At 50.0% G+C, this 26,147-nt stretch overlaps 1 protein-coding gene across 1 annotated transcript; it reads left to right on the plus strand.

Annotated features, from left to right (window-relative positions):
- The first annotated feature begins 974 nt into the window (after positions 1 to 974).
- LOC147993125 (uncharacterized) lies at positions 975 to 26,147 on the plus strand. Its single transcript, XM_087539234.1, has 2 exons — positions 975 to 1,344; positions 23,962 to 26,147. The coding sequence occupies exons 1-2, from the start codon at positions 975 to 977 to the stop codon at positions 26,145 to 26,147; spliced, it is 2,556 nt and encodes an 851-aa protein (XP_087395360.1).

Raw genomic sequence — 26,147 nt, forward strand, 5'->3', positions numbered from 1 at the left:
AGGCAAGCCCTTGGTCATGATATCTGCAAATTGTTGGGAAGTAGGGACGTGTAAAACACGAATATGGCCAAGGGCCACCTGTTCCCGAACAAAATGAATATCCAACTCAATATGCTTGGTCCGTCGATGATGCACCGGGTTAGCAGAGAGGTAGACCGCCGAGACGTTGTCGCAGTAGAACACCGTGGCACGGTCAACAAGGCAAGAGAGTTCCTGAAGCAGCTGGCGAAGCCACGAACACTCGGCGACGGCGTTGGCCACTGCACGATACTCAGCCTCAGCACTGGAACGAGAGACCGTAGGCTGCCGCTTGGACGACCACGAGATGAGTGAGGGTCCAAGATAGACACAATAGCCCGAAGTGGAGCGACGAGTGTCAGGGCATCCCGCCCAGTCTGCATCGGAGTAGGCGGTGAGGGCGGTGTCGGCGGAGGCGTGAAGCGTGACACCAAGATCCATAGTGCCACAGATATAGCGGAGAATCCGCTTGACGGCAGCCCAATGAACGTCGCGAGGAGCATGCATATGAAGACACACCTGCTGCATGGCATACTGGATCTCCGGTCGAGCCAGAGTGAGGTACTGGAGAGCACCAACGATAGACCGATAGAAAGCAACATCCGAAGCAGGAGAACCATCCATGGTAGAAAGCTTGGCCTTCGTATCAACAGGCGTAGCGGCGGGCTTGCAGTTAAGCATGCCAGCGCGCTCGAGGAGCTCATGAGCGTACTTCCACTGATGAAGGAAGAAGCCATTTGGACGGCGCACCACCTCGACACCGAGGAAGTAGTGCAAAGGACCCAAGTCCTTGATGGCGAACTCAGCATGAAGACGAGCCGTGAGCTGACTGACGAGACCAGCCGTACATGCCGTCAGGATGATGTCGTCGACATAGAGAAACAAGTAGGCCATGTCAGAGCCCTGATGATAGACGAAGAGCGAGGCGTCCGAGCGGGTAGAGCGGAACCCAGCTGATGGAGAAACGCCGCAATGCGCTGGTACCAAGCGCGCGGAGCCTGCTTGAGTCCATACAAGGACCGCGAAAGCAGGCACACGTGGTCGGGAAGCACCGGGTCAACAAACCTGGTGGGCTGCTGGCAAAAGACCTGCTCCTCGAGGTGACCATGGAGGAAGGCGTTGGAGACGTCCATCTGGTGCACCGGCCAAGCACGGGAGACCGCAAGGTGGAGAACCGTGCGTATCGTGTCGGGCTTGACGACCGGAGCAAAGGTGTCGGTGAAGTCGATGCCAGCACGCTGTCGAAAGCCACGAACGACCCATCGCGCTTTGTAGCGATCAAGGGTACCATCAGGACGGAGCTTGTGTTTAAAGACCCACTTCCCGGTAATCACGTTGGCGTGCCGGGGACGGGGAACAAGCTGCCACGTCCGGTTGCGCAACAGGGCGTCAAACTCCTCTTGCATCGCAGCCATCCGGAGCGGGTCACGAAGAACGGCTCGAACAGAGGACGGCAACGGCGACGGCTCAGAGGTGGACGCCGCATGGACGTAGTCATCCGAGGCGTAGCGCGAGCTCCGGCGAAAAACGCCCGTACGGGCGCGGGTGACCGGACCGGCCACAGGCGCCGGGGGGGCTGCGGGCACCGAGGGGGTCAGGGGCGCCGGTTGCGCCGAGGGGGCCGTGGGCGCGGGTGGGGCCGCAGGTGCCGATGGGGCCGCGGGCGCCAACGTCAGGGGCGCCGGGGGGCCGCATGCACCGGGGGTGCCCGGGGTGCCGCGGTGGCCGCGGGCGCCGGAGGAGCCGCGAGGGCCGCGGGCGCCAACGTCGGGGGTGCCAGGGCGCTAGCGCCGCGACTGTAGGAGGTGCCACATGCGGGGGGCGCGCCTCAAAGCCAGGGGCGGGCCAAGAGAGGCGCGCAAGTGCCCTGGGAGAGGCGTCGAGGAGCGTGCGTCACCGGTGGCGGGAGGAACAGCCGGGGGTACCTGGTGAAACGGAAACGCATGCTCATCAAAGTAAACGTGCCGGGAAGTGAACACACGGTGGGAGATGGGATCGTAGCACCGATATCCCTTGGAGTTGGAGGGGTAGCCGATGAAGATGCAAGCGACAGATCGAGGTGCAAACTTGTGAGAAGCAGTGTCGGTAGTGCTGGGATAGCAAAGGCACCCAAAAATACGCAAGTCGTCATAAGACGGGGGTGTACCAAAGAGAAGATGGTGAGGTGCGTAGTTCCACCGTGGGCGGCAAGGTCTAATGTTAAGAAGAAGTGATGTAGTGGCAAGTGCATCCGGCCAGAAACGAGGTGGCACGTTGGCATGAAACAGGAGCGTGCGAACGCAGTCATTCAGAGTGCGAAGGACACGTTCGGCTCGACCGTTCTGCTGTGAAGTGTACGGGCATGTGAGGCGGAAAAATGTGCCGTGGTGCGACAAAAAGGTGCGGAAAGCTAGGTTGTCTAACTCTTTTCCATTGTCCGCCTGAAGCGCAAGGATGGGACGCCCAAACTGCGTGCGGACATAGGAGTAAAAGGCCATCAAGGTAGAGAGTGCATCTGACTTTCTGCGCAAAAGAAAAGTCCACACATAATGAGAATAATCATAAAGAATGACTAGATAATATAAATAGCCCGAGTTACTGGGAACTGGAGAAGTCCACACATCGCTATGAATCAACTGAAAAGAAAAAGACGCAATGGTGGTGGAATTATTAAACGGCAGACGAACATGTTTGCCGACTCGACGGGAATGACAAGTGTGATCCTCGATCTTATTGCAACTGAAACTGAAACTCCTAAGAATATGACGAAGTGTGACGGGGTTAGGATGACCCAAGCGAGCATGCCAGAGATCGACGCCAGCGGAGAGAGCAACCGGTGCGGTGGTGGTGGATGAAGGCGAGTGTACCGGATAGAGCTCATCGGGGCTATCACATCGGTGAAGTACTGAGGGAGTCCTGGATTAGGGGGTCTCCGGACAGCCGGACTATATCCTTTGGCCGGACTTTTGGACTATGAAGATACAAGATTGAAGACTTCGTCTCGTGTCCGGATGGGACTCTACTTGGCGTGGAAGACAAGCTAGGCAATACGTATATGGATATCTCCTCTGAGGGAGTCCTGGATTAGGGGGTGTTTGGATAGCCGGACTATACCTTCAGCCGGACTCCTGGACTATGAAGATACAAGATTGAAGACTCCGTCCCGTGTCCGGAAGGGACTTTCCTTGGCGTGGAAGGCAAGCTTGGCGATACGGATGTTCAGATCTCCTACCATTGTAACCGACTCTATGTAACCCTAACCTTCTCCGGTGTCTATATAAACCGAAGGGTTTTAGTCCGTAGGACAACATACACATCAACAATCATACCATAGGCTAGCTTCTAGGGTTTAGCCTCTCTGATCTCGTGGTAGATCTACTCTTGTACTACCCATACCATCAATATTAATCAAGCAGGACGTAGGGTTTTACCGCCATCGAGAGGGCCCGAACCTGGGTAAAACTTCGTGTCCCTTGCCTCCTGTTACCATCCGGCCTAGACGCACAGTTCGGGACCCCCTACCCGAGATCCGCCGGTTTTGACACCGACATTGGTGCTTTCATTGAGAGTTCCTCTGTGCTGTCGCCGTCAGGCCCGATGGCTCCTACGATCATCAATGGCGATGCAGTCCAAGGTGAGACCTTCCTTCCCGGACAGATCTTCATCTTTGGCGGCTTCGCACTGCGGGCCAATTCACTTGGTTATCTAGAGGAGATCGAAAGCTATGCCCCTGGCCGTCAGGTCAGATTTGGAAGTTTAAACTACACGGCTGACATCCGCGGGGACTTGATCTTCGACGGATTCGAACCACTGCCGAGCGCGCTGCACTGTCATGACGAGCATGATCTAGCTTTGCCGCCGAACAGTGCCCTGGAGGCCGCACCCGCACCGGCTCCGACCCTTAGTTCGGAGTCAACTGTGCCGATCGAGGATGGGCGGTTGGACGCCACCTCGGGGGCTGCGATCCAAATGGCGATTGAGCCGAACACCAGCCCCGTACTCTGCGAGGCTCGTGACTCCAAGGAGCCGGACTCCTCTCCAGACTCCGAACCCTCCGCGCCCCTGCCAGTCGAATCCGATTGGGTGCCGATCATGGAGTTCACTGCCGCAGACATCTTTCAGCACTCGCCTTTCGGCGATATCCTGAAGTCACCAAAGTCTCTGTCTTTATCAGGAGAGCCCTGGCCGGACTACGGTCAACAAGGTTGGGGTACAGACGATGAAGAAATTCAAAACCCACCCACCACCCACTTTGTAGCCACTGTCGACGACTTAACCGACATGCTCGACTTCGACTCCGAAGACATCGACGGTATGGACGCCGATGAAGGAGATGATGAAGGACCAGCGCCTACTAGGCCCTGGAAAGCCACCTCGTCATATGACATATACATGGTGGACACCCCAAAAGAGGGAGAGGGCGATGGAACAGCGGAGGATGATGAAGGAAATATGCCCTAGAGGCAATAATAAAGTTATTATTTATTTCCTTATATCATGATAAATGTTTATTATTCATGCTAGAATTGTATTAACCGGAAACATAAAACATGTGTGAATACATAGACAAACAGAGTGTCACTAGTATGCCTCTACTTGACTAGCTCGTTAATCAAAGATGGTTATGTTTCCTAACAATAAACAAGGAGTTGTTATTTGATTAACGGGATCACATCATTAAGTGAATGATCTGATTGACATGACCCATTCCATTAGCTTAGCACCCGGTCGTTTAGTATGTTGCTATTGCTTTCTTCATGACTTATACATGTTCCTATAACTATGAGATTATGCAACTCCTGTTTACCGGAGGAACACTTTGGGTGCTACCAAATGTCACAACGTAACTGGGTGATTATAAAGGAGTACTTCAGGTGTCTCCAAAGGTACATGTTGGGTTGGCGTATTTCGAGATTAGGTTTTGTCACTCCGATTGTCGGAGAGGTATCTCTGGGCCCTCTCGGTAAAGCACATCACATAAGCCTTGCAAGCATTACAGCTAATAAGTTAGTTGTGAGATGATGTATTACGGAACGAGTAAAGAGACTTGCTGGTAACGAGATTGAACTAGGTATTGGATACCGACGACCAAATCTCGGGCAAGTAACATACCGATGACAAAGGGAACAACGTATGTTGTTATGCGGTCTGACCGATAAAGATCTTCGTAGAATATGTAGGAACCAATATGGGCATCCAGGTACCTCTATTGGTTATTGACCGGCGATTTGTCTCAGTCATGTCTACATTGTTCTCGAACCGTAGGGTCCGCACGCTTAACGTTACGATGACAGTTATTATGAGTTTATGCATTTTGATGTACCGAAGTTAGTTCGGAGTCCCGGATGTGATCACGGACATGACGAGGAGTCTCGAAATGGTCAAGACATAAAGATTGATATATTGGACGACTATATTCGGACACCGGAAGGGTTCCGGGGAAGTTTTGGATAAAACCGGAGCACCGGGGGGTTACCGGAACCCCCCGAGGGGTTAATGGGCCTTATGGGCCTAATGTGGAGAAGAGGAAAGGGCTGCCAGGGCAGGCTGCGCGCCCCCTCTCCCCCTAGTACAAATTGGACAAGGAGGGAGGGGCGGCGCCCCCCCTTTTTCCGTCTCTCCCTCAACCTCTCCTAGTTGGACAAGGAACGGGAGGGGAGTCCTACTCCCGGTAGGAGTAGGACTCCACCTGCGCGCCTCCTCTAGGCCGGCCGAACCCCCCCTGGATCCTTTATATACGGAGGCAGGGGGCACCCTAGAACACACAAGTTGATCTTCGTGATCGTTCCTTAGCCGTGTGCGGTGCCCCCTTCCACCATATTCCACCTCGGTCATATCGTTGTAGTGCTTAGGCGAAGCCCTGCGTCGGTAGAACATCATCATCGTCACCACGCCGTTGTGCTGACGAAACTCATCCCCGAAGCTTGCTGGATCGGAGCCCGGGGAGCGTCATCGAGCTGTAAGTGTGCCAAGAACTCGGAGGTGCCGGAGTAACGGTGCTTGGATCGGTCGGATCGGAAGACGTACGACTACTTCCTCTATGTTGCGTCAACGCTTCCGTTGCGGTCTACAAGGGTACGTAGACAACACTCTCCCCTCTCGTTGCTATGCATCACCATGATCTTACGTGTGCGTAGGAAATTTTTTGAAATTACTGCGTTCCCCATCAGATGACCCCTCCAAGAAACAGCCCAAGCGCCGGCGTCAGCGGCTCCGCTCAAAATCCCGCCAACACAAAAACGGTGATTCCAGCACGGGAGATAATAATACTCCGGAGAGTGCCGAAGAAAACCTCCTCCAGCAAGGTTTAGCACAGGAGGATGGAGAAACCAGCCCTCATGAGAGAGCGGCAGACAGAGAGGTCGAGGACGATAATTATATGCCTTCCTCCGAAGACGAGGCAAGCCTCGACGACGACAAATTCGTCGTGCCAGAGGATCCCGTTGAGCAAAAGCGTTTGCAACGCAGGCTTATGGCCACGACAAGAAGCCTCAAGAAAAAACAGCAACAGCTCAGAGCTGATCAAGATTTGCTGGTTGACAGATGGACTGAAGTCCTTGCGGCCGAAGAGCATAAACTCGAACGCCCCTCCAAGAGTTATCCAAAGCGCAAGTTGCTACCCCGACTAGAGGAGGAAGCACTTGATGCGGCCGAACGGCCACCTCGTGGCCGCGACAGAGAGGCCTCCCGGCCCTCCACTCAAGCCGCACCCCGTACCAAGGCATGGGAATATGCGCCGAATTTACGAGACATGTTGGAGGACAAGGCAAGGCAAACACGATCGATCTACGGATCGCGTGGGCACCCCACGGCTCGAGACGGTAACCGTCACGCCGGCCACAAATTCGGCAGGGCCGAACACAGTAGACAAAGCTCATTGGAGCTATGTCATGATATCGCCCAGTATAGAGGCGCCGCACACTCACTGTGCTTTACAGACGAAATAATGGATCATCAAATCCCCGAGGGTTTCAAACCCGTAAACATCGAATCATATGATGGCACAACAGACCCTGCGGTATGGATCGAGGACTATCTCCTTCATATCCACATGGCCTGCGGCGACGATTTTCACGCCATCAAATACCTCCCACTCAAGATTAAAGGACCAGCTCGGCATTGGCTCAACAGCTTGCCGACAGGATCAATCAGTTGTTGGGAGGACCTGGAAGCCGCATTCCTCAATAATTTCCAGGGCACTTATGTGCGACCCCCAGACGCCGATGACCTAAGTCACGTAATCCAGCAGCCAGAGGAATCGGCCAGACAATTCTGGACACGGTTCCTAACAAAGAAAAATCAAATAGTCGACTTTCCGGACGCTGAGGCCCTAGCAGCCTTCAAGCACAATATTCGTGATGAGTGGCTGGCCCGGCACCTCGGACAGGAAAAGCCGAAATCTATGGCAGCACTCACGACACTCATGACCCGCTTTTGCGCGGGAGAAGACAGCTGGCTCGCTCGTAGCAACAATATGACCAAGAACCCTGGTAGTTCGGACACCAGGGACATTAGTGGCAGGTCGCCTCGCAACAAGGAGAAGCGCCGCATTAACGGCGACAATGCTGAGGATACGACAGTTAATGCCGGATTCAGAGGCTCTAAATCCGGTCAGCGGAAGAAGCCATTCAAAAGGAATCCTAGGCGCCCGTCCAGCTTGGACCGAATACTCGACCGCTTGTGCCAAATACATGGCACCCCCAAAAAGCCGGCCAATCACACCAACAGGGATTGTTGGGTGTTCAAGTAGGCAGGCAAGCTAAGCGCCGACAATGAAGACAAGGGGCTGCATAGCGATGACGACAAGGAGCCCCGGCCGCCGAACAACAATGGACAGAAGGGTTTTCCCCCACAAGTGCGGACGATGAACATGATATACGCCACCCACGTCCCCAAAAGGGAGCGGAAGCGCGCGTTAAGGGACGTATACGCGGTAGAGCCAGTCGCCCCAAAGTTCACCCCATGGTCCTCCTGCCCGATCACCTTTGATCGAAGAGACCATCCCACTAGCATCCGTCATGGCGGATTTGCCGCATTGGTTCTAGACCCAATTATTGACGGATTTCATCTCACTAGAGTCCTCATGGACGGCGGCAGCAGCCTGAACCTGCTTTACCAGGATACAGTGCGAAAAATGGGCATCGATCCCTCGAGGATTAAGCCCACCAAAACGCCTTTAAAGGCGTAATACCAGGTGTAGAGGCCAACTGTACAGGCTCAGTCACACTTGAAGTGGTCTTCGGATCCCCGGATAATTTCCAAAGCGAGGAATTGATCTTCGACATAGTCCCATTCCGCAGTGGCTATCATGCACTGCTTGGACGAACCGCATTCGCCAAATTCAATGCGGTACCGCACTATGCATACCTTAAGCTCAAGATGCTAGGCCCTCGTGGAGTAATTACGGTCAATGGGAACACCGAACGCTCCCTCCGAACGGAGGAGCACACGGCGGCCCTTGCAGCAGAAGTACAAAGCAGCCTCTCCAGGCAGTTCTCCAGTCCGGCCATTAAACGTCCGGACACCGTCAAGCACGCCCGGAGTAACCTGCAACAAGACCGCCTGGCACGTTCCGAGCAGGCGTAGCAATGCGGCCCCAACCCCAACCCTCGCAAAAAGGCGACGCCAGTACTTCGCGTCCATAACTACGCTCTGGAAATACCATGGGCATAGGGGGAGGGGCACCATCACGGCACGCCCAAAACACGGCTTAAACCGCAACAGGGGCTGCCGATTTTTTACTTTTCTCTTACTTCCAGGACTCTACTCTTCGGAAGGCCTGTTCGGCAGTTCAATTGCCACACAAACGATGCAAGGACCAGGGAAGCAGACAAGCCATGCCTCATTACGGAAATCCCAGGTGGTCTCTATCACGAGCAGTATGCCTGTTTCGCATACTATTCCGCAGCTTGCCCCTGGAGCAGACATGTTAAATAGTGCAGCTTTTCGTTTATCGCATTACTTGTATCGTTTTGCTTTGATCGCAGCTATTTTTAAACAATGCATAGCTTTTGTCTATTTTTTGCATTATCTTTTTATAAATAAATGTTCCTTAACGACATGTTGCACCCGTACAACTTGGTACGGCCAAAATACGCCAGGGGCTTTTAGCACCCCTCAATATGGTGTGAGAAGTCCGAACACTTTCACAAGTGCGGCACCCCGAACTTATAGCACTATATGCATCGGCTCCGAATCATGTCTTGGGTCAATAGTTGGGTTTGCCCGGCTCCTATGTTTTGGTGCCTTACGTTCCGCTATATCGGCTAAGGTAGCACTAGGAGAACCACTGCGATTATGCCCCAGTTGAGCCGGGCCGAGCACCTCAGTGGAGAAAGCTAAAACTGACTGTCATGATCAAGCGAGAGCTGGTCGCTGTTCAAGAGGTTTTTTCGAGTCCCTAAAGACTTATGCCGCTTAGGGCGAGAAGTTGGCTCTGTCCGGCCAAGGCGTGGATAGCTCCCCGAACTCGGTCTTCTGAATACTAAGGGCTTCGCCGAAATTTAAAATTATAGTATTCTATGACTAAGTGAGAGTGTTCACGCATTATAGTCCGATTGCCTCGTTCGTTGTGCTGAGTGCCTCCCTCGAAGGACCCAAATATGGGAAAAAGAGCGCCCAGGTTTATCCCCGAACACCCCAGAACTAGCGGCAAGGGGGCAGAAGCCGACGACTCGCCATCTCTCAGTATTGATAAACAGCCGCACAAAAGGTAATATTTTAAATTCAAGCAGCATTGCTTAGCGCATATGAACAAGTTTTCAGCACACAGGACAAAACGAGCGAGTTTTACTCGAAAATTACATCCATAGTACATTCATCCGTCACAAGGCGGGCACCCTTTAGAACATCCTTATAATAATTCTCGGGCTTGCGATGCTCTTTCCCCGGCGGTGGCCCGTCCTTCACAAGCTTCTCAGCATCCAGCTTGCCCCAGTGCACCTTAGCACGGGCAGGGGGCCTACGGGCACCTTCAATACAGACGGAGCGCTTGATGACTTCGAGCCTTGGACAGGCCTCCACCAGCCGCCGCACCAGCCCGAAATAGCTCCCAGGCTGAGCCTCTCCAGGCCACAGCCGAACTATGAGGCCCTTCATGGCCTATTCGGTCGCCTTATGGAGCTCGATCAGTTGCTTCAGCTGGCCGCTCAGGGGCACGGGGTGTCCGGCCTCAGGGTACTAAGACCAGAACACCTTCTCTGTCGAGCTCCCCTCCTCGGCTCGATAGAATGCGGCAGCATCAGACACACTCCGGGGAAGATCTGCGAACGCGCCTGGAGAACTCCGGATTCGGGTAAGTAACAAGTAACTGACGCTTATGTGTTTTCTTTGCATAAAGATTGCCTTACCCGCCGCTATCTTCTTCACCTCATCCAACTCTTGGAGGGTCTTTTGGGATTCGGCCTTGGCAGACTTGGCACTTTCAGTAGCCGCCGCAAGCTCGGACGCTCGCGTCCTTGAGTCACGCTCCAAACTCTCATGTTTTTCCATGAGAGCCTGGAGCTCTTGCCGCACCTTGCCAACCTCGTCCTCGAGCAGCGCTTGCTTAAGGGTCGCCACCTCAGACGTGGCCCCTACAATAGCCACGATAATCCTGTCATTTTTTGCAATTGCACCTTTATATATATATATATTTAATTCCAACAAGGTATTTCTTACCTTCATTATCCTCGAGCTGCTTCTTGGCACGCCCGAGCTCTTGCTCGGACTGCTCGAGGTTCTGCTTTAGCACGTCCACTTCCGCAGTCAGTGCGGCGGACGCCCGCAGGGAAGCCTGCACACGCATATTGACTCCTTTTTGTTAGACTCCTGCGAATTTTCTTTGATCCTCTATTCGGCTTTTCTTCCCGAACGCCAAAAAGAGCATCAGGGGCTACTGTCTATGCGGTAATATTATTTACGCATTCTTTACTTACCTCAAAGCTTGTTAAAAGGCTTGTACAAGCTTCAGTCAGTCCGCTCTTGGCGGACTGAACCTTCTGGATCACCGCACTCATAATAGTGCGGTGCCCCTCGTCGATGGACGCGCCTTGGAGCGCCTCCAACATATTGTCCGGCGCCTCCGGTTGGACGGAGGTCACCGGCACGGCGGGCTTGCTCCTCTTGGAAGGAGGTCCCTCGCCGGACTCAGCAACCTTTGAAGGTTCCGGAGCGGTGTCCGGCCTAGGGCCGGACTTGGAGCCCTGGGGGGTTTCATCCCCCTTACTCCTGGAGTCCGGGAGGTCGCCACGCGGTGCCTCCAGGACGACCTCCTCCCGGATTGGAACCTGTTGGGACAACACTTCGGTGTCGTCCGTAGGGCAGGGGGAGGAAGCCGTCGGAAGTGAGTGTTGGGTTTCGTAGTAATTTCAAAAAATTTCCTACGCACACGCAAGATCATGATAATGCATAGCAACGAGAGGGGAGAGTGTTGTCTACGTACCCTTGTAGACCGCAACGGAAGCGTTGACGCAGCGTAGAGGAAGTAGTCATACGTCTTCCGATCCGACCGATCCAAGCACCGTTACTCCGGCACCTCCGAGTTCTTGGCACACGTACAGCTCGATGACGCTCCTCGGGCTCCGATCCAGCAAAGCATTGGGGATGAGTTTCGTCAGCACAACGGCGTGGTGACGATGATGATGTTCTACCGACGCAGGGCTTCGCCTAAGCACTACAACGATATGACCGAGGTGGAATATGGTGGAAGGGGGCACCACACACGGCTAAGGAACGATCACGAAGATCAACTTGTGTGTTCTAGGGTGCCCCCTTGCCTCCGTATATAAAGGATCCAAGGTGGGGTGCGGCCGGCCTAGAGGAGGTGCGCAGGAGGAGTCCTACTCCTACCGGGAGTAGGACTCCCCTCCCGTTCCTTGTGCAACTAGGAGAGGTGGAGGGAGAGAAGGAAAGGGGGGGCGCCGCCCCTCCCTCCTTGTCCAATTCGGACTATGGGGAGAGGGGGCGCGCGGCCTGCCATGGCAGTCCCTTCCTCTTCTCCACATTAGGCCCATAAGGCCCATTAACCCCCCGGGGGGTTCCGGTAACCCCCCGGTGCTCCGGTTTTATCCGAAACTTCCCCGGAACCCTTCCGGTGTCCGAATATAGTCGTCCAATATATCAATATTTATGTCTCGACCATTTCGAGACTCCTTGTCATGTCCGTGATCACATCCGGGACTCCGAACTAACTTCGGTACATCAAAATGCATAAACTCATAATAACTGTCATCGTAACGTTAAGCGTGCGGACCCTACGATTCGAGAACAACGTAGACATGACTGAGACAAATCTCCGGTCAATAACCAATAGCGGGACCTGGATGCCCATATTGGCTCCTACATATTCTACGAAGATCTTTATCGGTCAGACCGCATAACAACATACGTTGTTCCATTTGTCATCGGTATGTTACTTGCCCGAGATTCGATCGTCGGTATTCCAAATACCTAGTTCAATCTCGTTACCGGCAAGTCTCTTTACTCGTTCTGTAATACATCATCCCGCAACTAACTCATTAGTTGCAATGCTTGCAAGGCTTAAGTGATGTGCATTACCGAGAGGGCCCAGAGATACCTCTCCGACAATCAGAGTGACAAATCCTAATCTCGAAATACGCCAACCAACATGTACCTTTAGAGACACCTGTAGAGCTCCTTTATAATCACCCAGTTACGTTGTGACGTTTGGTAGCACACAAAGTGTTCCTCCGGCAAACGGGAGTTGCATAATCTCATAGTCATAGGAACATGTATAAGTCATGAAGAAAGCAATAGCAACATACTAAATGATCGGGTGCTAAGCTAATGGAATGGGTCATGTCAATAACATCATTCTCCTAATGATGTGATCCCGTTAATCAAATAACAACTCTTTTGTTTATGGTTAGGAAACATAACCATCTTCGATTAACGAGCTAGTCAAGTAGAGGCATACTAGTGACATTCTGTTTGTCTATGTATTCACACATGTATTATGTTTCCGGTTAATACAATTCTAGCATGAATAATAAACATTTATCATGATATAAGGAAATAAATAATAACTTTATTATTGCCTCTAGGGCATATTTCCTTCAGTCTCCCACTTGCACTAGAGTCAATAATCTAGTTCACATCGCCATGTGATTCAACACTAAGAGTTCATATCACCATGTGATTAACACCCATAGTTCACATCGTCATGTGACCTATACCCAAAGGGTTTACTAGAGTCAATAATCTAGTTCACATCATTTATGTGATTAACACCCAAAGAGTACTAAGGTGTGATCATGTTTTGCTTGTGAGATAATTTTAGTCAACGGGTCTGTCACATACAGATCCGTAAGTATTTTGCGAATTCTATGTCTACAATGCTCTGCACGGAGCTACTCTAGCTAATTGCTCCCACTTTCAATATGTATCTAGATCGAGACTTAGAGTCATCCAGATCTGTGTCAAAACTTGCATGGACGTAACTTTTTACGACGAACCTTTTGTCACCTCCATAATCGAGAAATATTTCCTTATTCCACTAAGGATAATTTTGACCTATGTCCAGTGATCTACTCTTCGATCATTATTGTACTCCCTTGCTTAACACAGTGTAGGGTATACAATAGATCTGGTACACATCATGGCATACTTTATAGAACCTATGGCTGAGGCATAGGGAATGACTTTCATTCTCTTTCTATCTTCTGCCGTCGTCGGGCTTTGAGTCTTACTCAATTCCATACCTTGTAACACAGCCAAGAACTCTTTCTTTGACTGTTCCATTTTTGAACTACTTCAAAATATTGTCAAGGTATGTACTCATTGAAAAAACTTATCAAGCATCTTGATCTATCTCTATAGATTTTGATGCTTAATATGTAAGCAGATTCACCGAGGTATTTATTTGAAAAACTTCTTTAAAACACTCCTTTATGCTTTGCAGAATAATTCTACATTATTTCCAATCAACAATATGTCATTCACATACACTTATCAGAAATGCTGTAGTGCTCCCACTCACTTTCTTGTAAATACAGGCTTCACCGCAAGTCTGTATAAAACTATATGCTTTGATCATAGTATCAAAGTGTTTATTCCAACTCCGAGAGGCTTGCACCAGTCCATAAATGGATCGCTGGAGCTTGCACACTTTGTTAGCTCCTTTTGGATCGACAAAACCTTCCGGCTGCATCATATACAACTCTTCTTCCAGAAATCCATTCAGGAATGCAGTTTTGACATCCATTTGCTGGATTTTATAAAATGTGGCAATTGCTAACATGATTCGGACAGACTTAAGCATAGATACGAGTGAGAAACTCTCATCATAGTCAACACCTTGAACTTGTCGAAAACCTTTTTGCGTCAATTCTAGCTTTATAGATAGTAACACTACTATCAGCGTTCGTCTTCCTCTTGAAGATCCATTTAATCTCAATGGCTCGCCGATCATTGGGCAAGTCAATCAAAGTCCATACTTTGTTCTCATACATGGATCTCATCTCAGATTTCATGGCCTCAAGCCATTTCCCGGAATCTAGGCTCATCATCGCTTCCTCATAGTTCGCAAGTTCGTCATGGTCTAGTAACATGACTTCCAGAACAGGATTACCGTACCACTTTGGTGCGGATCTCACTCTGGTTTACCTACGAGATTTGGTATTAACTTGATCTGAAGTTACATGATCATCATCATTAGTCTTCCTCACTAATTGGTGTAGTAGTCACAGGAACAAATTTCTTGTGATGAACTACTTTTCAATAAGGGAGCAGGTACGGTTACCTCATCAAGTTCTACTTTCCTCCCACTCACTTCTTTCGAGAGAAACTCCTTCTCTAGAAAGGATCCATTCTTAGCAACGAATGTCTTGCCTTCGGATCTGTGATAGAAGGTGTACCCAATAGTCTCCATTGGGTATCCTATGAAGACATATTTCTCCGATTTGGGTTTGAGCTTATCAGGATGAAACTTTTTCATATAAGCATCACAATCCCAAACTTTATGAAACGACAACTTTGGTTTCTTGCCAAACCACAGTTCAGATAGTGTCATCTCAACGGACTTAGATGGTGCCCTTTTAAACGTGAATGCAGCTGTATTTAATGCATAACCCCAAAACGATAGTGGTAGATCGAAAAGAGACATCATAGATCGCACCATATCTAATAAAGTATGGTTATAATGTTCAGACACACCATTATGCTGTGGTGTTCCAGGTGGCGTGAGTAGTAAAACTATTTCACATTGTTTTAACTGAAGGCCAAACTCGTAACTCAAATATTTTACCTCTGCGATCATATCGTAGAAACATTTATTTTCTTGTTACGATGATTCTCCACTTCACTCTGAAATTCTTTGTACTTTTCAAATATTTCAGACTTGTGTTTCATTAAGTAGATATACCCATATCTGCTCAAATCATCTGTGAAGGTCAGAAAATAATGATACCCGCCGCAAGCCTTAACACTCATCGGATCTCATATATCAGTATGTATTATTTCCAATAAGTCAGTTGCTCGCTCCATAGTTCCGGAGAACGACGTTTTAGTCATCTTGCCCATGAGGCATTGTTCATAAGCATCAACTGATTCATAATCAAGTGATTCCAAAACCCATTAGCATGGTGTTTCTTCATGCGCTTTACACCAATATGACCTAAACGACAGTGCCACAAATAAGTTGCACTATCATTATTAACTTTGCATCTTTTGGTTTCAATATTATGATTATGTGTATCACTACGATCGAGATCCAACGAACTATTTTCATTGGGTGTGTAACCATATAAGGTTTTATTCATGTAAACAGAACAACAATTTATTCTCTTACTTAAATGAATAACCGTATTACAATAAACATGATCAAATCATATTCATGCTCAACGCAAACACTAAATAACACTTATTCAGGTTCAACACTAATCCCGAAAGTATAGGGAGTGTGCAATGATGATCATATCAATCTTGGAACCACTTCTAACACACATCGTCACTTCACCCTTAACTAGTCTCTGTTTATTCTGCAACTCCCGTTTCGAGTTACTAATCTTAGCAACTGAACTAGTATCAAATACTGAGGGGTTGCTATAGACACTAGTAAAGTACACATCAATAACATGTATAGCAAATATACTTATGTTCACTTTGCCATCCTTCTTATCTGCCAATCACTTGGGGTAGTTCCGCTTCCAGTGACCAGTCCCTTTACAGTACAAACACTTAGTCTCGGGCTCAGGACCAGACTTGGGCTTCTTCACTTGAGCAGCAACTTGCTTGCTATTCTTCTTGAAGTTCCCCTTCTTCCCTCTGCCCTTTTCTTGAAACTAGTGGTCTTGTCTACCATCAACACTTGATGTTTTTCTCGATTTCTACCTTCATCAATTTCCGCATTACGAAGAGCTTGGGAATCGTTTCCGTTATCCCTTGCATATCATAGTTCATCATGAAGTTCTACTAACTTGGTGATGGTGACTAGAGAATTCTGTCAATCACTATCTTATCTGAAAGATTAACTCCCACTTGATTCAAGCGATTGTAGTACTCAGACAATCTGAGCACATGCTCACTAGTTGAGCGATTCTCCTCCATCTTTTGGCTATAGAACTTGTTGGAGACTTCATATCTCTCAACTCGGGTATTTGCTTGAAATATTAACTTCAAATCTTGGAACATCTCATATGCTCCATGGCGTTCAAAACGTCTTTGAAGTCCCAATTCTAAGCCATTAAGCATGGTGCACTAAACTATCAAGTAGTCATCATATTGAGCTAGCCAAATGTTCATAACGTCTGCATCTGCTCCTGCAATAGGTCCGTCACCTAGCGGTGCATCAAGGACATAATTCTTCTGTGCAACAATGAGGATAAACCTCAGATCACGGATCCAATCCGCATCATTGCTACTAACATCTTTCAACACAATTTTCTCTAGGAACATATCAAAATAAACACAGGGAAGCAACAACGCGAGCTATTGATCTACAACATAATTTTCAAAATACTACTAGGACTAAGTTCATGATAAATTTAAGTTCAATTAATCATATTACTTAAGAACTCCCACTTAGATAGACATCCCTCTAATCCTCTAAGTGATCACGTGATCCAAATCAACTAAACCATGTCCGATCATCACGTGAGATGGATTAGTTTCAATGGTGAACATCACTATGTTGATCATATCTACTATATGATTCACGCTCGACCTTTCGGTCTCCGTGTTCCGAGGCCATATCTGTATATGCTTGGCTCGTCAAGTATAACCCGAGTATTCCGCGTGTGCAACTGTTTTGCACCCGTTGTATTTGAACGTAGAGCCTATCACACCCGATCATCACGTGGTGTCTCAGCACGAAGAACTTTCGCAACGGTGCATACTCAGGGAGAACACTTCTTGATAATTAGTGAGAGATCATCTTAAAATGCTACCGTCAAACTAAGCAAAATAAGATGTATAAAAGATAAACATCATATGCAATTAAAATATGTGACATGATATGGCCATCATCATCTTGTGCCTTTGATCTCCATCTCCAAAGTACTGTCATGATCTCTATCGTCACCGGCATGACACCATGATCTCCATCATCTTGATCTGTATCAATGTGTCGTCACACGGTCGTCTCGCCAACTATTGCTCTTGCAACTATTGCTATCGCATAGCGATAAAGTAAAGCAATTATTTGGCGCTTGCATCTTATGCAATAAAGAGACAACCATAAGGCTTTTGCTAGTTGCCGATAACTTTAACAAAACATGATCATCTCATACAACAACTTATATCTCATCACGTTTTGACCATATCACATCACAACATGCCCTGCAAAAACAAGTTAGACGTCCTCTACTTTGTTGTTGCAAGTTTTACGTGGCTGCTACGGGCTTAAGCAAGAACCAATCTTACCTACGCATCAAAACCACAATGATAGTTTGTCAAGTTGGTGCTGTTTTAACCTTCGCAAGGACCGGGCGTAGCCACACTCGATTCAACTAAAGTTGGAGATACTGTCACCCGCAAGCCATCTATGTGCAAAGCACGTCGGGAGAACCGGTCTCACGTAAGCGTACGTGTAATGTCGGTCCGGGCCGCTTCGTCCAACAATACCGCTGAACCAAAGTATGACATGCTGGTAAGCAGTATGACTTATATCGCCCACAACTCACTTGTGTTCTACTTGTGCATATAACATCAACATATAAAACCTAGGCTCGGATGCCACTGTTGGGTTTCGTAGTAATTTCAAAAAATTTCCTACGCACACGCAAGATCATGATGATGCATAGCAACGAGAGGGGAGAGTGTTGTCTACGTACCCTTGTAGACCGCAACGGAATCGTTGACGCAACGTAGAGGAAGTAGTCGTACGTCTTCCGATCCGACCGATCCAAGCACCGTTACTCCGGCACCTTCGAGTTCTTGGCACACGTACAGCTCGATGACGCTCCCCGGGCTCCGATCCAGCAAAGCTTTGGGGATGAGTTTCGTCAGCACAACGGCGTGGTGACGATGATGATGTTCTACCGACGCAGGGCTTCGCCTAAGCACTATAACGATATGACCGAGGTGGAATATGGTGGAAGGGGGCACCGCACACGGCTAAGGAACGATCATGAAGATCAACTTGTGTGTTCTAGGGTGCCCCCTTGCCTCCGTATATAAAGGATCCAAGGGGGGGTGCGGCCGGCCTAGAGGAGGCGCGCAGGAGGAGTCCTGCTCCTACCGGGAGTAGGACTCCCCTCACGTTCCTTGTCCAACTAGGAGAGGTGGAGGGAGAGAAGGAAAGGGGGGGCGCCGCCCCTCCCTCCTTGTCCAATTCGGACTAGGGGGAGAGGGGGCGCGCGGCCTGCCCTGGCAGCCCCTTCCTCTTCTCCACATTAGGCCCATAAGGCCCATTAACCCCCCAGGGGGTTCCGGTAACCCCCCGGTGCTCCGGTTTTATCCGAAACTTCCCCGGAACCCTTCCGGTGTCCGAATATAGTCGTCCAATATATCAATCTTTATATCTCGACCATTTCGAGACTCCTCGTCATGTCTGTGATCACATCCGGGACTCCGATCTAACTTCGGTACATCAAAATGCATAAACTCATAATAACTGTCATCGTAACGTTAAGCGTGCGGACCCTACGGTTCGAGAACAATGTAGACATGACTGAGATAAATCTCCGGTCAATAACCAATAGCGGGACCTGGATGCCCATATTGGCTCCTACATATTCTACGAAGATCTTTATCGGTCAGACCGCATAACAACATACGTTGTTCCCTTTGTCATCGGTATGTTACTTGCCCGAGATTCGATCGTCGGTATTCCAAATACCTAGTTCAATCTCGTTACCGGCAAGTCTCTTTACTCGTTCTGTAATACATCATCCCGCAACTAACTCATTAGTTGCAATGCTTGCAAGGCTTAAGTGATGTGCATTACCGAGAGGGCCCAGAGATACCTCTCCGACAATCGGAGTGACAAATCCTAATCTCGAAATACGCCAACCCAACATGTACCTTTAGAGACACCTGTAGAGCTCCTTTATAATCACCCAGTTACGTTGTGACGTTTGGTAGCACACAAAGTGTTCCTCCGGCAAACGGGAGTTGCATAATCTCATAGTCATAGGAACATGTATAAGTCATGAAGAAAGCAATAGCAACATACTAAATGATCGGGTGCTAAGCTAATGGAATGGGTCATTTCAATCACATCATTCTCCTAATGATGTGATCCCGTTAATCAAATAACAACTCTTTTGTTTATGGTTAGGAAACATAACCATCTTCGATTAACGAGCTAGTCAAGTAGAGGCATACTAGTGACACTCTGTTTGTCTATGTATTCACACATGTATTATGTTTCCGGTTAATACAATTCTAGCATGAATAATAAACATTTATCATGATATAAGGAAATAAATAATAACTTTATTATTGCCTCTAGGGCATATTTCCTTCAGTGAGTTCACGTCGGACGAGTCCAGTGAGCCGCTCGACGACGCGTCGAGCCAGTCTTTGGGTGGGCTGCATAAACACATTCGACATAAGGGAAAGCTGTGCAATAAATGAATACTCACTACTAGGGAAAATCTTATACACAGAAGTTTATCAGCAGCGCGGTGTAAAAATGGGCGCTACTGCTAATTAGTAGTAGCGAGGTGTATAAAAACCGCGCTTCTACTAAGTTGATAGTAGTAGCGAGGGGTATAAACCCGCGCTGCTACTAAATGGTCTCCAACAATGCCCCCAAGATAGGCCATAGTAGTAGCGAGGGGTATAAAACCGGCGCTACTACTAAGTAAGTAGTAGTAGCGCAGGTGAGACCCCCACGCTACTACTAAGCGTGGCCACCCCGGCCCGATCCCCACCCCCGCACCCCACCAACCGGCCCTGTCCACCCACCCCCGTCTGTCTAAAAAAAACCACGCAGCCCGATCCAGATCCCCATCCTCCTCTCCTCTCCCAACCCACTCGCCGTCGGCCTCCCTTCCACCTCCTCTCCCCCGTCCGTCCGCCCCCATTCCCCCCGCCGCGTGCGCCACGCCGGCGGCCGCGCGCCCGCCGCTCCCTGTCTCGCGCCGCTGCCCGCCCCCGCCCCCCTCCGCCGCGCACGTGCCCGCCCGCCGCCCTGAGGGTGTCATACGACCGCCGGAGGTCTCTCCGCCCTCGATCGTATGTCTTCCTAAGTATGCCCGCGTGAGGGAGAGAGATGGAGATGGTGCTCCGGCCGACGCCATGGAGGTCTCTCCCCCCTACCTTCCCTTCATGCGTGTGTGTGTGTGTTGGATACGATTTGGCTAGATCCCGGATGTTGTTCGATTCAATTTGAATTGCCATTTTCGGATTCAATTTGGCCGGATTCCTCACGCAACGCAGGTCACAAGAGACCGCCGACACCTCCCTGCTGTGGGCCGACGCCACGCATGGATGTTGGAGCCGGCGAGGTACACGACGGCTCCACCTGCGCCTCCCACAGCAGCAACTCCTAGCCGAGGTATGCCCTCCTCTCCTCTCCTCTCCTTCCTCCCTCTTCACAGATCTCTATCTTGCCCAAGGCAATCAATCAAGTTTATTCATGTTCTGTACGTAGATGCTGCACTATTTAGATCTCTGGTTGGTTGGTCACATTGGAGACCAAGACTGGAATGTCACAAGGATTCCACTGAAGAAAACTACTGCACTTTTATGCAGGGATTGACGTCCCAACAGACACTGATTAGGCTAATTATTACCCGTTTTTGCATATATATATATATATATATATTAATAAACAACAAGTTCGATGCTTCCTTCCAGCATGAAACCAACCTGACACCACAAAGTGTTCGTAAAGTGACAGAATGGATATCCGGAGACCATATCATTTTGAATTAACACGCACAATGCTGACAGTCAACGTCTCAATTTGTTTCTCAAAGAAAATAAAAACATCTTGAAGTCCAACTCAAGATAGAAAATTAGTAAGTCCAAGAAACACCACGTTAATTCCCTCCTAAAATTACTGATACCCCTACCACACTTCTGAATTTTTGTCGCAACGAGCCAATGTGCTGCTTATAGGGATCCCATATGATCCCATATGAATCAAAAGTTGGATCGGGAAAGAAGAGTGTCGTGCATTGTGGATTATCTGCGGACAGTTTGTATTGTGATTTGTATTTGCACTTTTATGCGGTTGAGAGAACCAAGTATTTGTATTTGCACGTAGGCTAAAGACTACTTGTGATTTCTATGTAGTATTATTTTCAGTTGGTTGCTGTAACCTGAAGGCGGAATCTGCAAGCAAAATAGCAGTGAGCAAGTCCTGGACTGGATGATATGTGTTTGGTCATGATTTGTTTGGCTGTAGCATCTCTCTCTAGTGTTAAGCGCGTCGTGGATATGTCCTTGTAGTATATATTTGCTGTCGCAAATTTTTTCAATCTAATTTTTCAATTGAATCACTTCTCGTGCATGACTGCATGACCGCAGGTTGATAGATCACTTCTATCTTATTACTCTTTTCAATCTAATTTTTCACATGTCCATGAATTCCTAGTTGGATATAAACTGCAGTCATCCATTGATTTAGTATCAGTTTTTCAGAAATCATGGCCATCTAATTTGATAAGAAACTGGAATCTAAGTCCATCGATTCCGAGTTTCTTGCCATATTATTTTCTTATAGTAAGTACACTTCATCGGTTTCTTTTGCACACCATGACAGTCTAATTTGAGTGTTGTTGAAACGTACTGATTTTACTCTACGCAAGTCAACCTGTATCACTAGATAATTTTTTTTGTACACAATTGAAAGGAATGAAGTATGTACAGTAGTAGTATCAGCATATTCAGAAGTATCACTAACTGAAGGACATCTGCACGTATATGTAAATCGGTAGCAATCCTTTTGCATAATCAAACTGAATTCAGTTCGGTTCAGTTAGTCGAGTCAAACACTGACGAATTCATCCAACCCGACCATGGTCACTCACCTCTTACTCCTCTCAGAACCTTGGAACTGCCGTGCTCAATGTGTAAAGAGAAGACCAGGCTTTTGATTGTAAATTATGCATGACAGACATATTAAATGATGGTCTGCATGTTTCCATTATGGCTTTCCCTCTGAATTTTTAGAACACATCGTTACAAGGATATCAGATTTCTTTTTTGCCTAATTCTGCACCTAACTACCTATTTCAATTCATGACCATTACTTGGTCAACCATGCTTTTAGCACTTCACCATACTGTTTGCATCTTTGTCCCAGTGAAGTTTTTTCATAGGTGATTGATGCGTTGACATAATGTGCAAACAGCAAGACGTTGATTTGTGAAATATATATTTACATGCAGTATAGGTTAATATTGATCTGTGATTTTCCTTACTTGGTCAACCTGTTTTTAGCACTTAATCATATTCTTTGCATCTTTGTTCCAGTGGCATATATGAGTATATCATGTGCGATTGAGGCTATCCTGCTGAAGGGAAGGAAGATGGAGGAGCAGATTCTAACAACAAGCGTTAATTTCTTTACTTTGCTGTTAAGTAACTGTTGTCTTACTTCCTCTTATTTGTTTCAGGCGAATGTATACCCATCCACCTGATGGTTTTCTTAGTTTATCAAGCAGTCCACGAACGCCAACATTCCAGCCAATGCACTATCCATCTCATGTCCCCCCTCCTAGACAACAGCAACAGGAGAATCTCCATTTTGTCGGTGTCCCCTCACATGTTGCATTCTCAACACCACCACCACCACCAGTTCATACTAAAAGGAAAAAAACACCATCCGAGTCTGGTTCTGGTAGAGGTTCTTTACAAAAAAAGGCCCATGTTGTAGAACAGGCCGGTGATGTCTTTGGTTGTCATGAGGCTGGCCGATGAGAATGCCACGTTGCCGGAGCCAAATGAGCCCGGCGTAAACCTGCGGAGGAACATGACAGATACATGATTTTCTGAAAATGAAAGTGAGTTCACCATGACTACGACAGATACTAGGTAGTTTAGCTTGGGATAGAATACAATGCACGGGTTACAACAGAAGTTATTTCTTGTCTCAGAATTACTGATTGCTCTTTGTTCTCATTTTCCTTGTTAGCTGAAACTATTCCTTGTCTACAGATAAGCGGAAGCCGTGTTCGGAGCCACCAACAGTGTCTTCCTTGGATTCGTTCATGCAATAAGGAGGGTACCAAGACTTGTTAGTTTTTCAGCCCAGTTTGTTTGGCGAGAGCCCGCGACTTGTGCATGCCTTGCATGTAGGTTGCATGGGCCTGTAGCATGATGTGACCACGTCACATTAGCCCATGCGTTTAGCTCGGGTGGTTTAGCACGACGCGAACTCGTGGGATGGCACGAGTTGTCAGGGTCGTGGCGTAGAGGTAGGAAACTACCGGCCACTCCGTTTCCCTTCTGTACTCAATAAATAGAGGAAAAATAAACGAGAAAAGTCGCACAGTTGAACGCGACGCAAAACCATCGTCTCCTCTGACCGTGAGTTGCGAGAGCATTAGTTCCCTGACAAATTGGCATCAGAGCCAGTTTCCGGCGATCCTGACGCCACGGCTGACACCGGAGTTCAGCCGGACCAGACGGCGGCGGCACCTCGCAACGGTGGCGGTGGTGGGAGCCGTTCGCGCACTCCACCACGGGAGCGCAGCCGCGGACGGAGCCGCGTGAGGAGGGAGCGGCAGGTGGTGATCCACCAGGCGGCGGCCACGGAGCGCGCGCCGCTCGTGCCAAGCGCGGGCACCACGTTCCCGACGCTCACGTCCACGAACTACATCGAGTGGTCTCTCGTGATGAAGGTGCACCTGGAGTCTTGGGGGCTCTGGGACGCGATCGAGGGCAACGCACAACATGTGCGTGACGACAAGTCGGCACTTGGCGTCCTCTTCCGAGCTGTCCCACCGGAGATGCTCGGCGTCCTCGTCGTCAAGGCGACGGCGAAGGAGGCCTGGGACACCATCAAGGTCATGCGCATGGGAGTGCACCGTGTGCGCGAGGCGACCGCACAACGGCTGCGCACGGAGTTCGAGCAGATCGCCTTCCGCGACGGCGAGTCCCTCGACGCCTTCGGGATGCGGATCACGAGCCTCGTCAACCAGCTGCGCACCCTCGGCGACAACGTGGAAGAGGTACGAGTTGTTCAGAAACTCCTGCGGGTTGTCCCTTCTCGCTACGCACAGATCGCAGTGGCAATCGAGACGCTGCTCGACCTGAGGACGATCTCGGTCGAGGAGCTAATCGGGCGGCTGCGCACGGCCGAGGAGCGCTGCGGGGCGGCCACGCCGGGCCAGGCCGGCGGGGAGCTGCTTCTCACCGAACGCCAGTGGGAGGCGCGTCGTCAAGGACACGAGACCGGGCAGGGTTCCGGTGGCGGCAACGGCAACGGCGGGCAGAACAACCGCCGGGGCAAGAACCAGAAGAAGAGGAATGACTCCCGCCTGCCGCAGGACGGCGGCAACAACGCGGGCGGGTCCGGCGGCCGCGGCGGCGGCGGCCGTGACATGAGCAAGGTGAAGTGCTACAACTGCAACAAGAACGGGCACTTCTCTCGCGACTGCACCGAGCCACGGCGCGAACGCAAGGAGCAGGTGAATCTGGCTCAGGAGGAAACGCATGAGTCAGCACTCCTCCTTGCGAGCGCGCACGAGATCGTGGTGACCGCCGGCGGCGCTGGTGAGCACGTGCTCTTGAACGAGGAGCACTCCCAGGCGCGGGCGGCGGCAGAAGGCGAGCGCTGCGACATGGCGCGGTATCTGGACACCGGAGCCAGTAACCACATGTCCGGGCGGCGGGACATCTTCTCCGAGCTGGACACCGGCGTGCGCGGGACGGTCAAGCTCGGCGATGGATCAGCAGTCCACATCGAGGGCAAGGGGACAATCGTGTTCCAGTGTCGAAATGGTGAGCATCTTGTGCTGTCCGAGGTGTATTTTATACCCCGTTTGTGCAGCAACATAGTCAGCATCGGACAGTTAGATGAGATCGCGTACGAGACCACGATCCATCACGGCGTACTCCAACTTCGCGAACCGGGAGGGCGCCTGCTCGCCCGCGTACAACGCAACGCGGGACGGCTCTACATCCTTCAGCTCACTCCGGCACGGCCGGTGTGCCTCGGCGTACACGACGGCGAGGACGCGTGGCGCTGGCACGCGCGCTACGGCCATGTCAACTTCCGGGCACTACGTCAACTTGCCCGGGACGGCATGGTGCATGGCCTACCACTCGTCGACGAGGCTGATCGGATGTGCGAGGCCTGCCTCGCCGGCAAGCACCGACGCGCACCCTTCCCCAACAGGGCTCTCAACCGAGCCGCGACACCACTGGAGCTGGTCCACGCCGATCTGTGTGGGCCAATCAGTCCGCCAACGCCGGGTGGGAAGAGGTACTTCCTCCTGCTGGTCGATGACCACAGCAGGCATATGTGGCTCGTGCTGCTCACCGCCAAGGACGAGGCGTCGGCAGCGCTGAAGCGGTTCCAGGCCATGACGGAGCTCGAGTCCGGCCACAAGCTCAAGGTGCTGCGCACAGATCGAGGGGGTGAATTTACCTCCCACAGCCTCGGCGAGTACTTCGCCGATCAGGGAGTGCGACGGCAGCTCACCGTGCCCTACACGCCCCAGCAAAACGGCGTGGTAGAGAGGCGCAACCAAACGATCGTCGGCATGGCGCGCAGTCTACTGAAGGCCAAGGGCATGCCGGGACGCTTCTAG

This window comes from Triticum urartu, chromosome 1A (genome assembly GCF_056163025.1).
Source record: "Triticum urartu cultivar PI428250 chromosome 1A, HENAU_Tu73, whole genome shotgun sequence".
NCBI classification, from domain to species: Eukaryota; Viridiplantae; Streptophyta; class Magnoliopsida; order Poales; family Poaceae; genus Triticum; species Triticum urartu.

Coding starts and splice junctions, on each gene's coding strand:
- LOC147993125 (XM_087539234.1), top strand. CDS start 975: ATGGAGAAACGCCGCAATGCGCTGGTACCAAGCGCGCGGAGCCTGCTT. Junction 1,345..23,961: donor GTTTAAAGACCCACTTCCCG/GTAATCACGTTG, acceptor AATTGGCATCAG/AGCCAGTTTCCGGCGATCCT.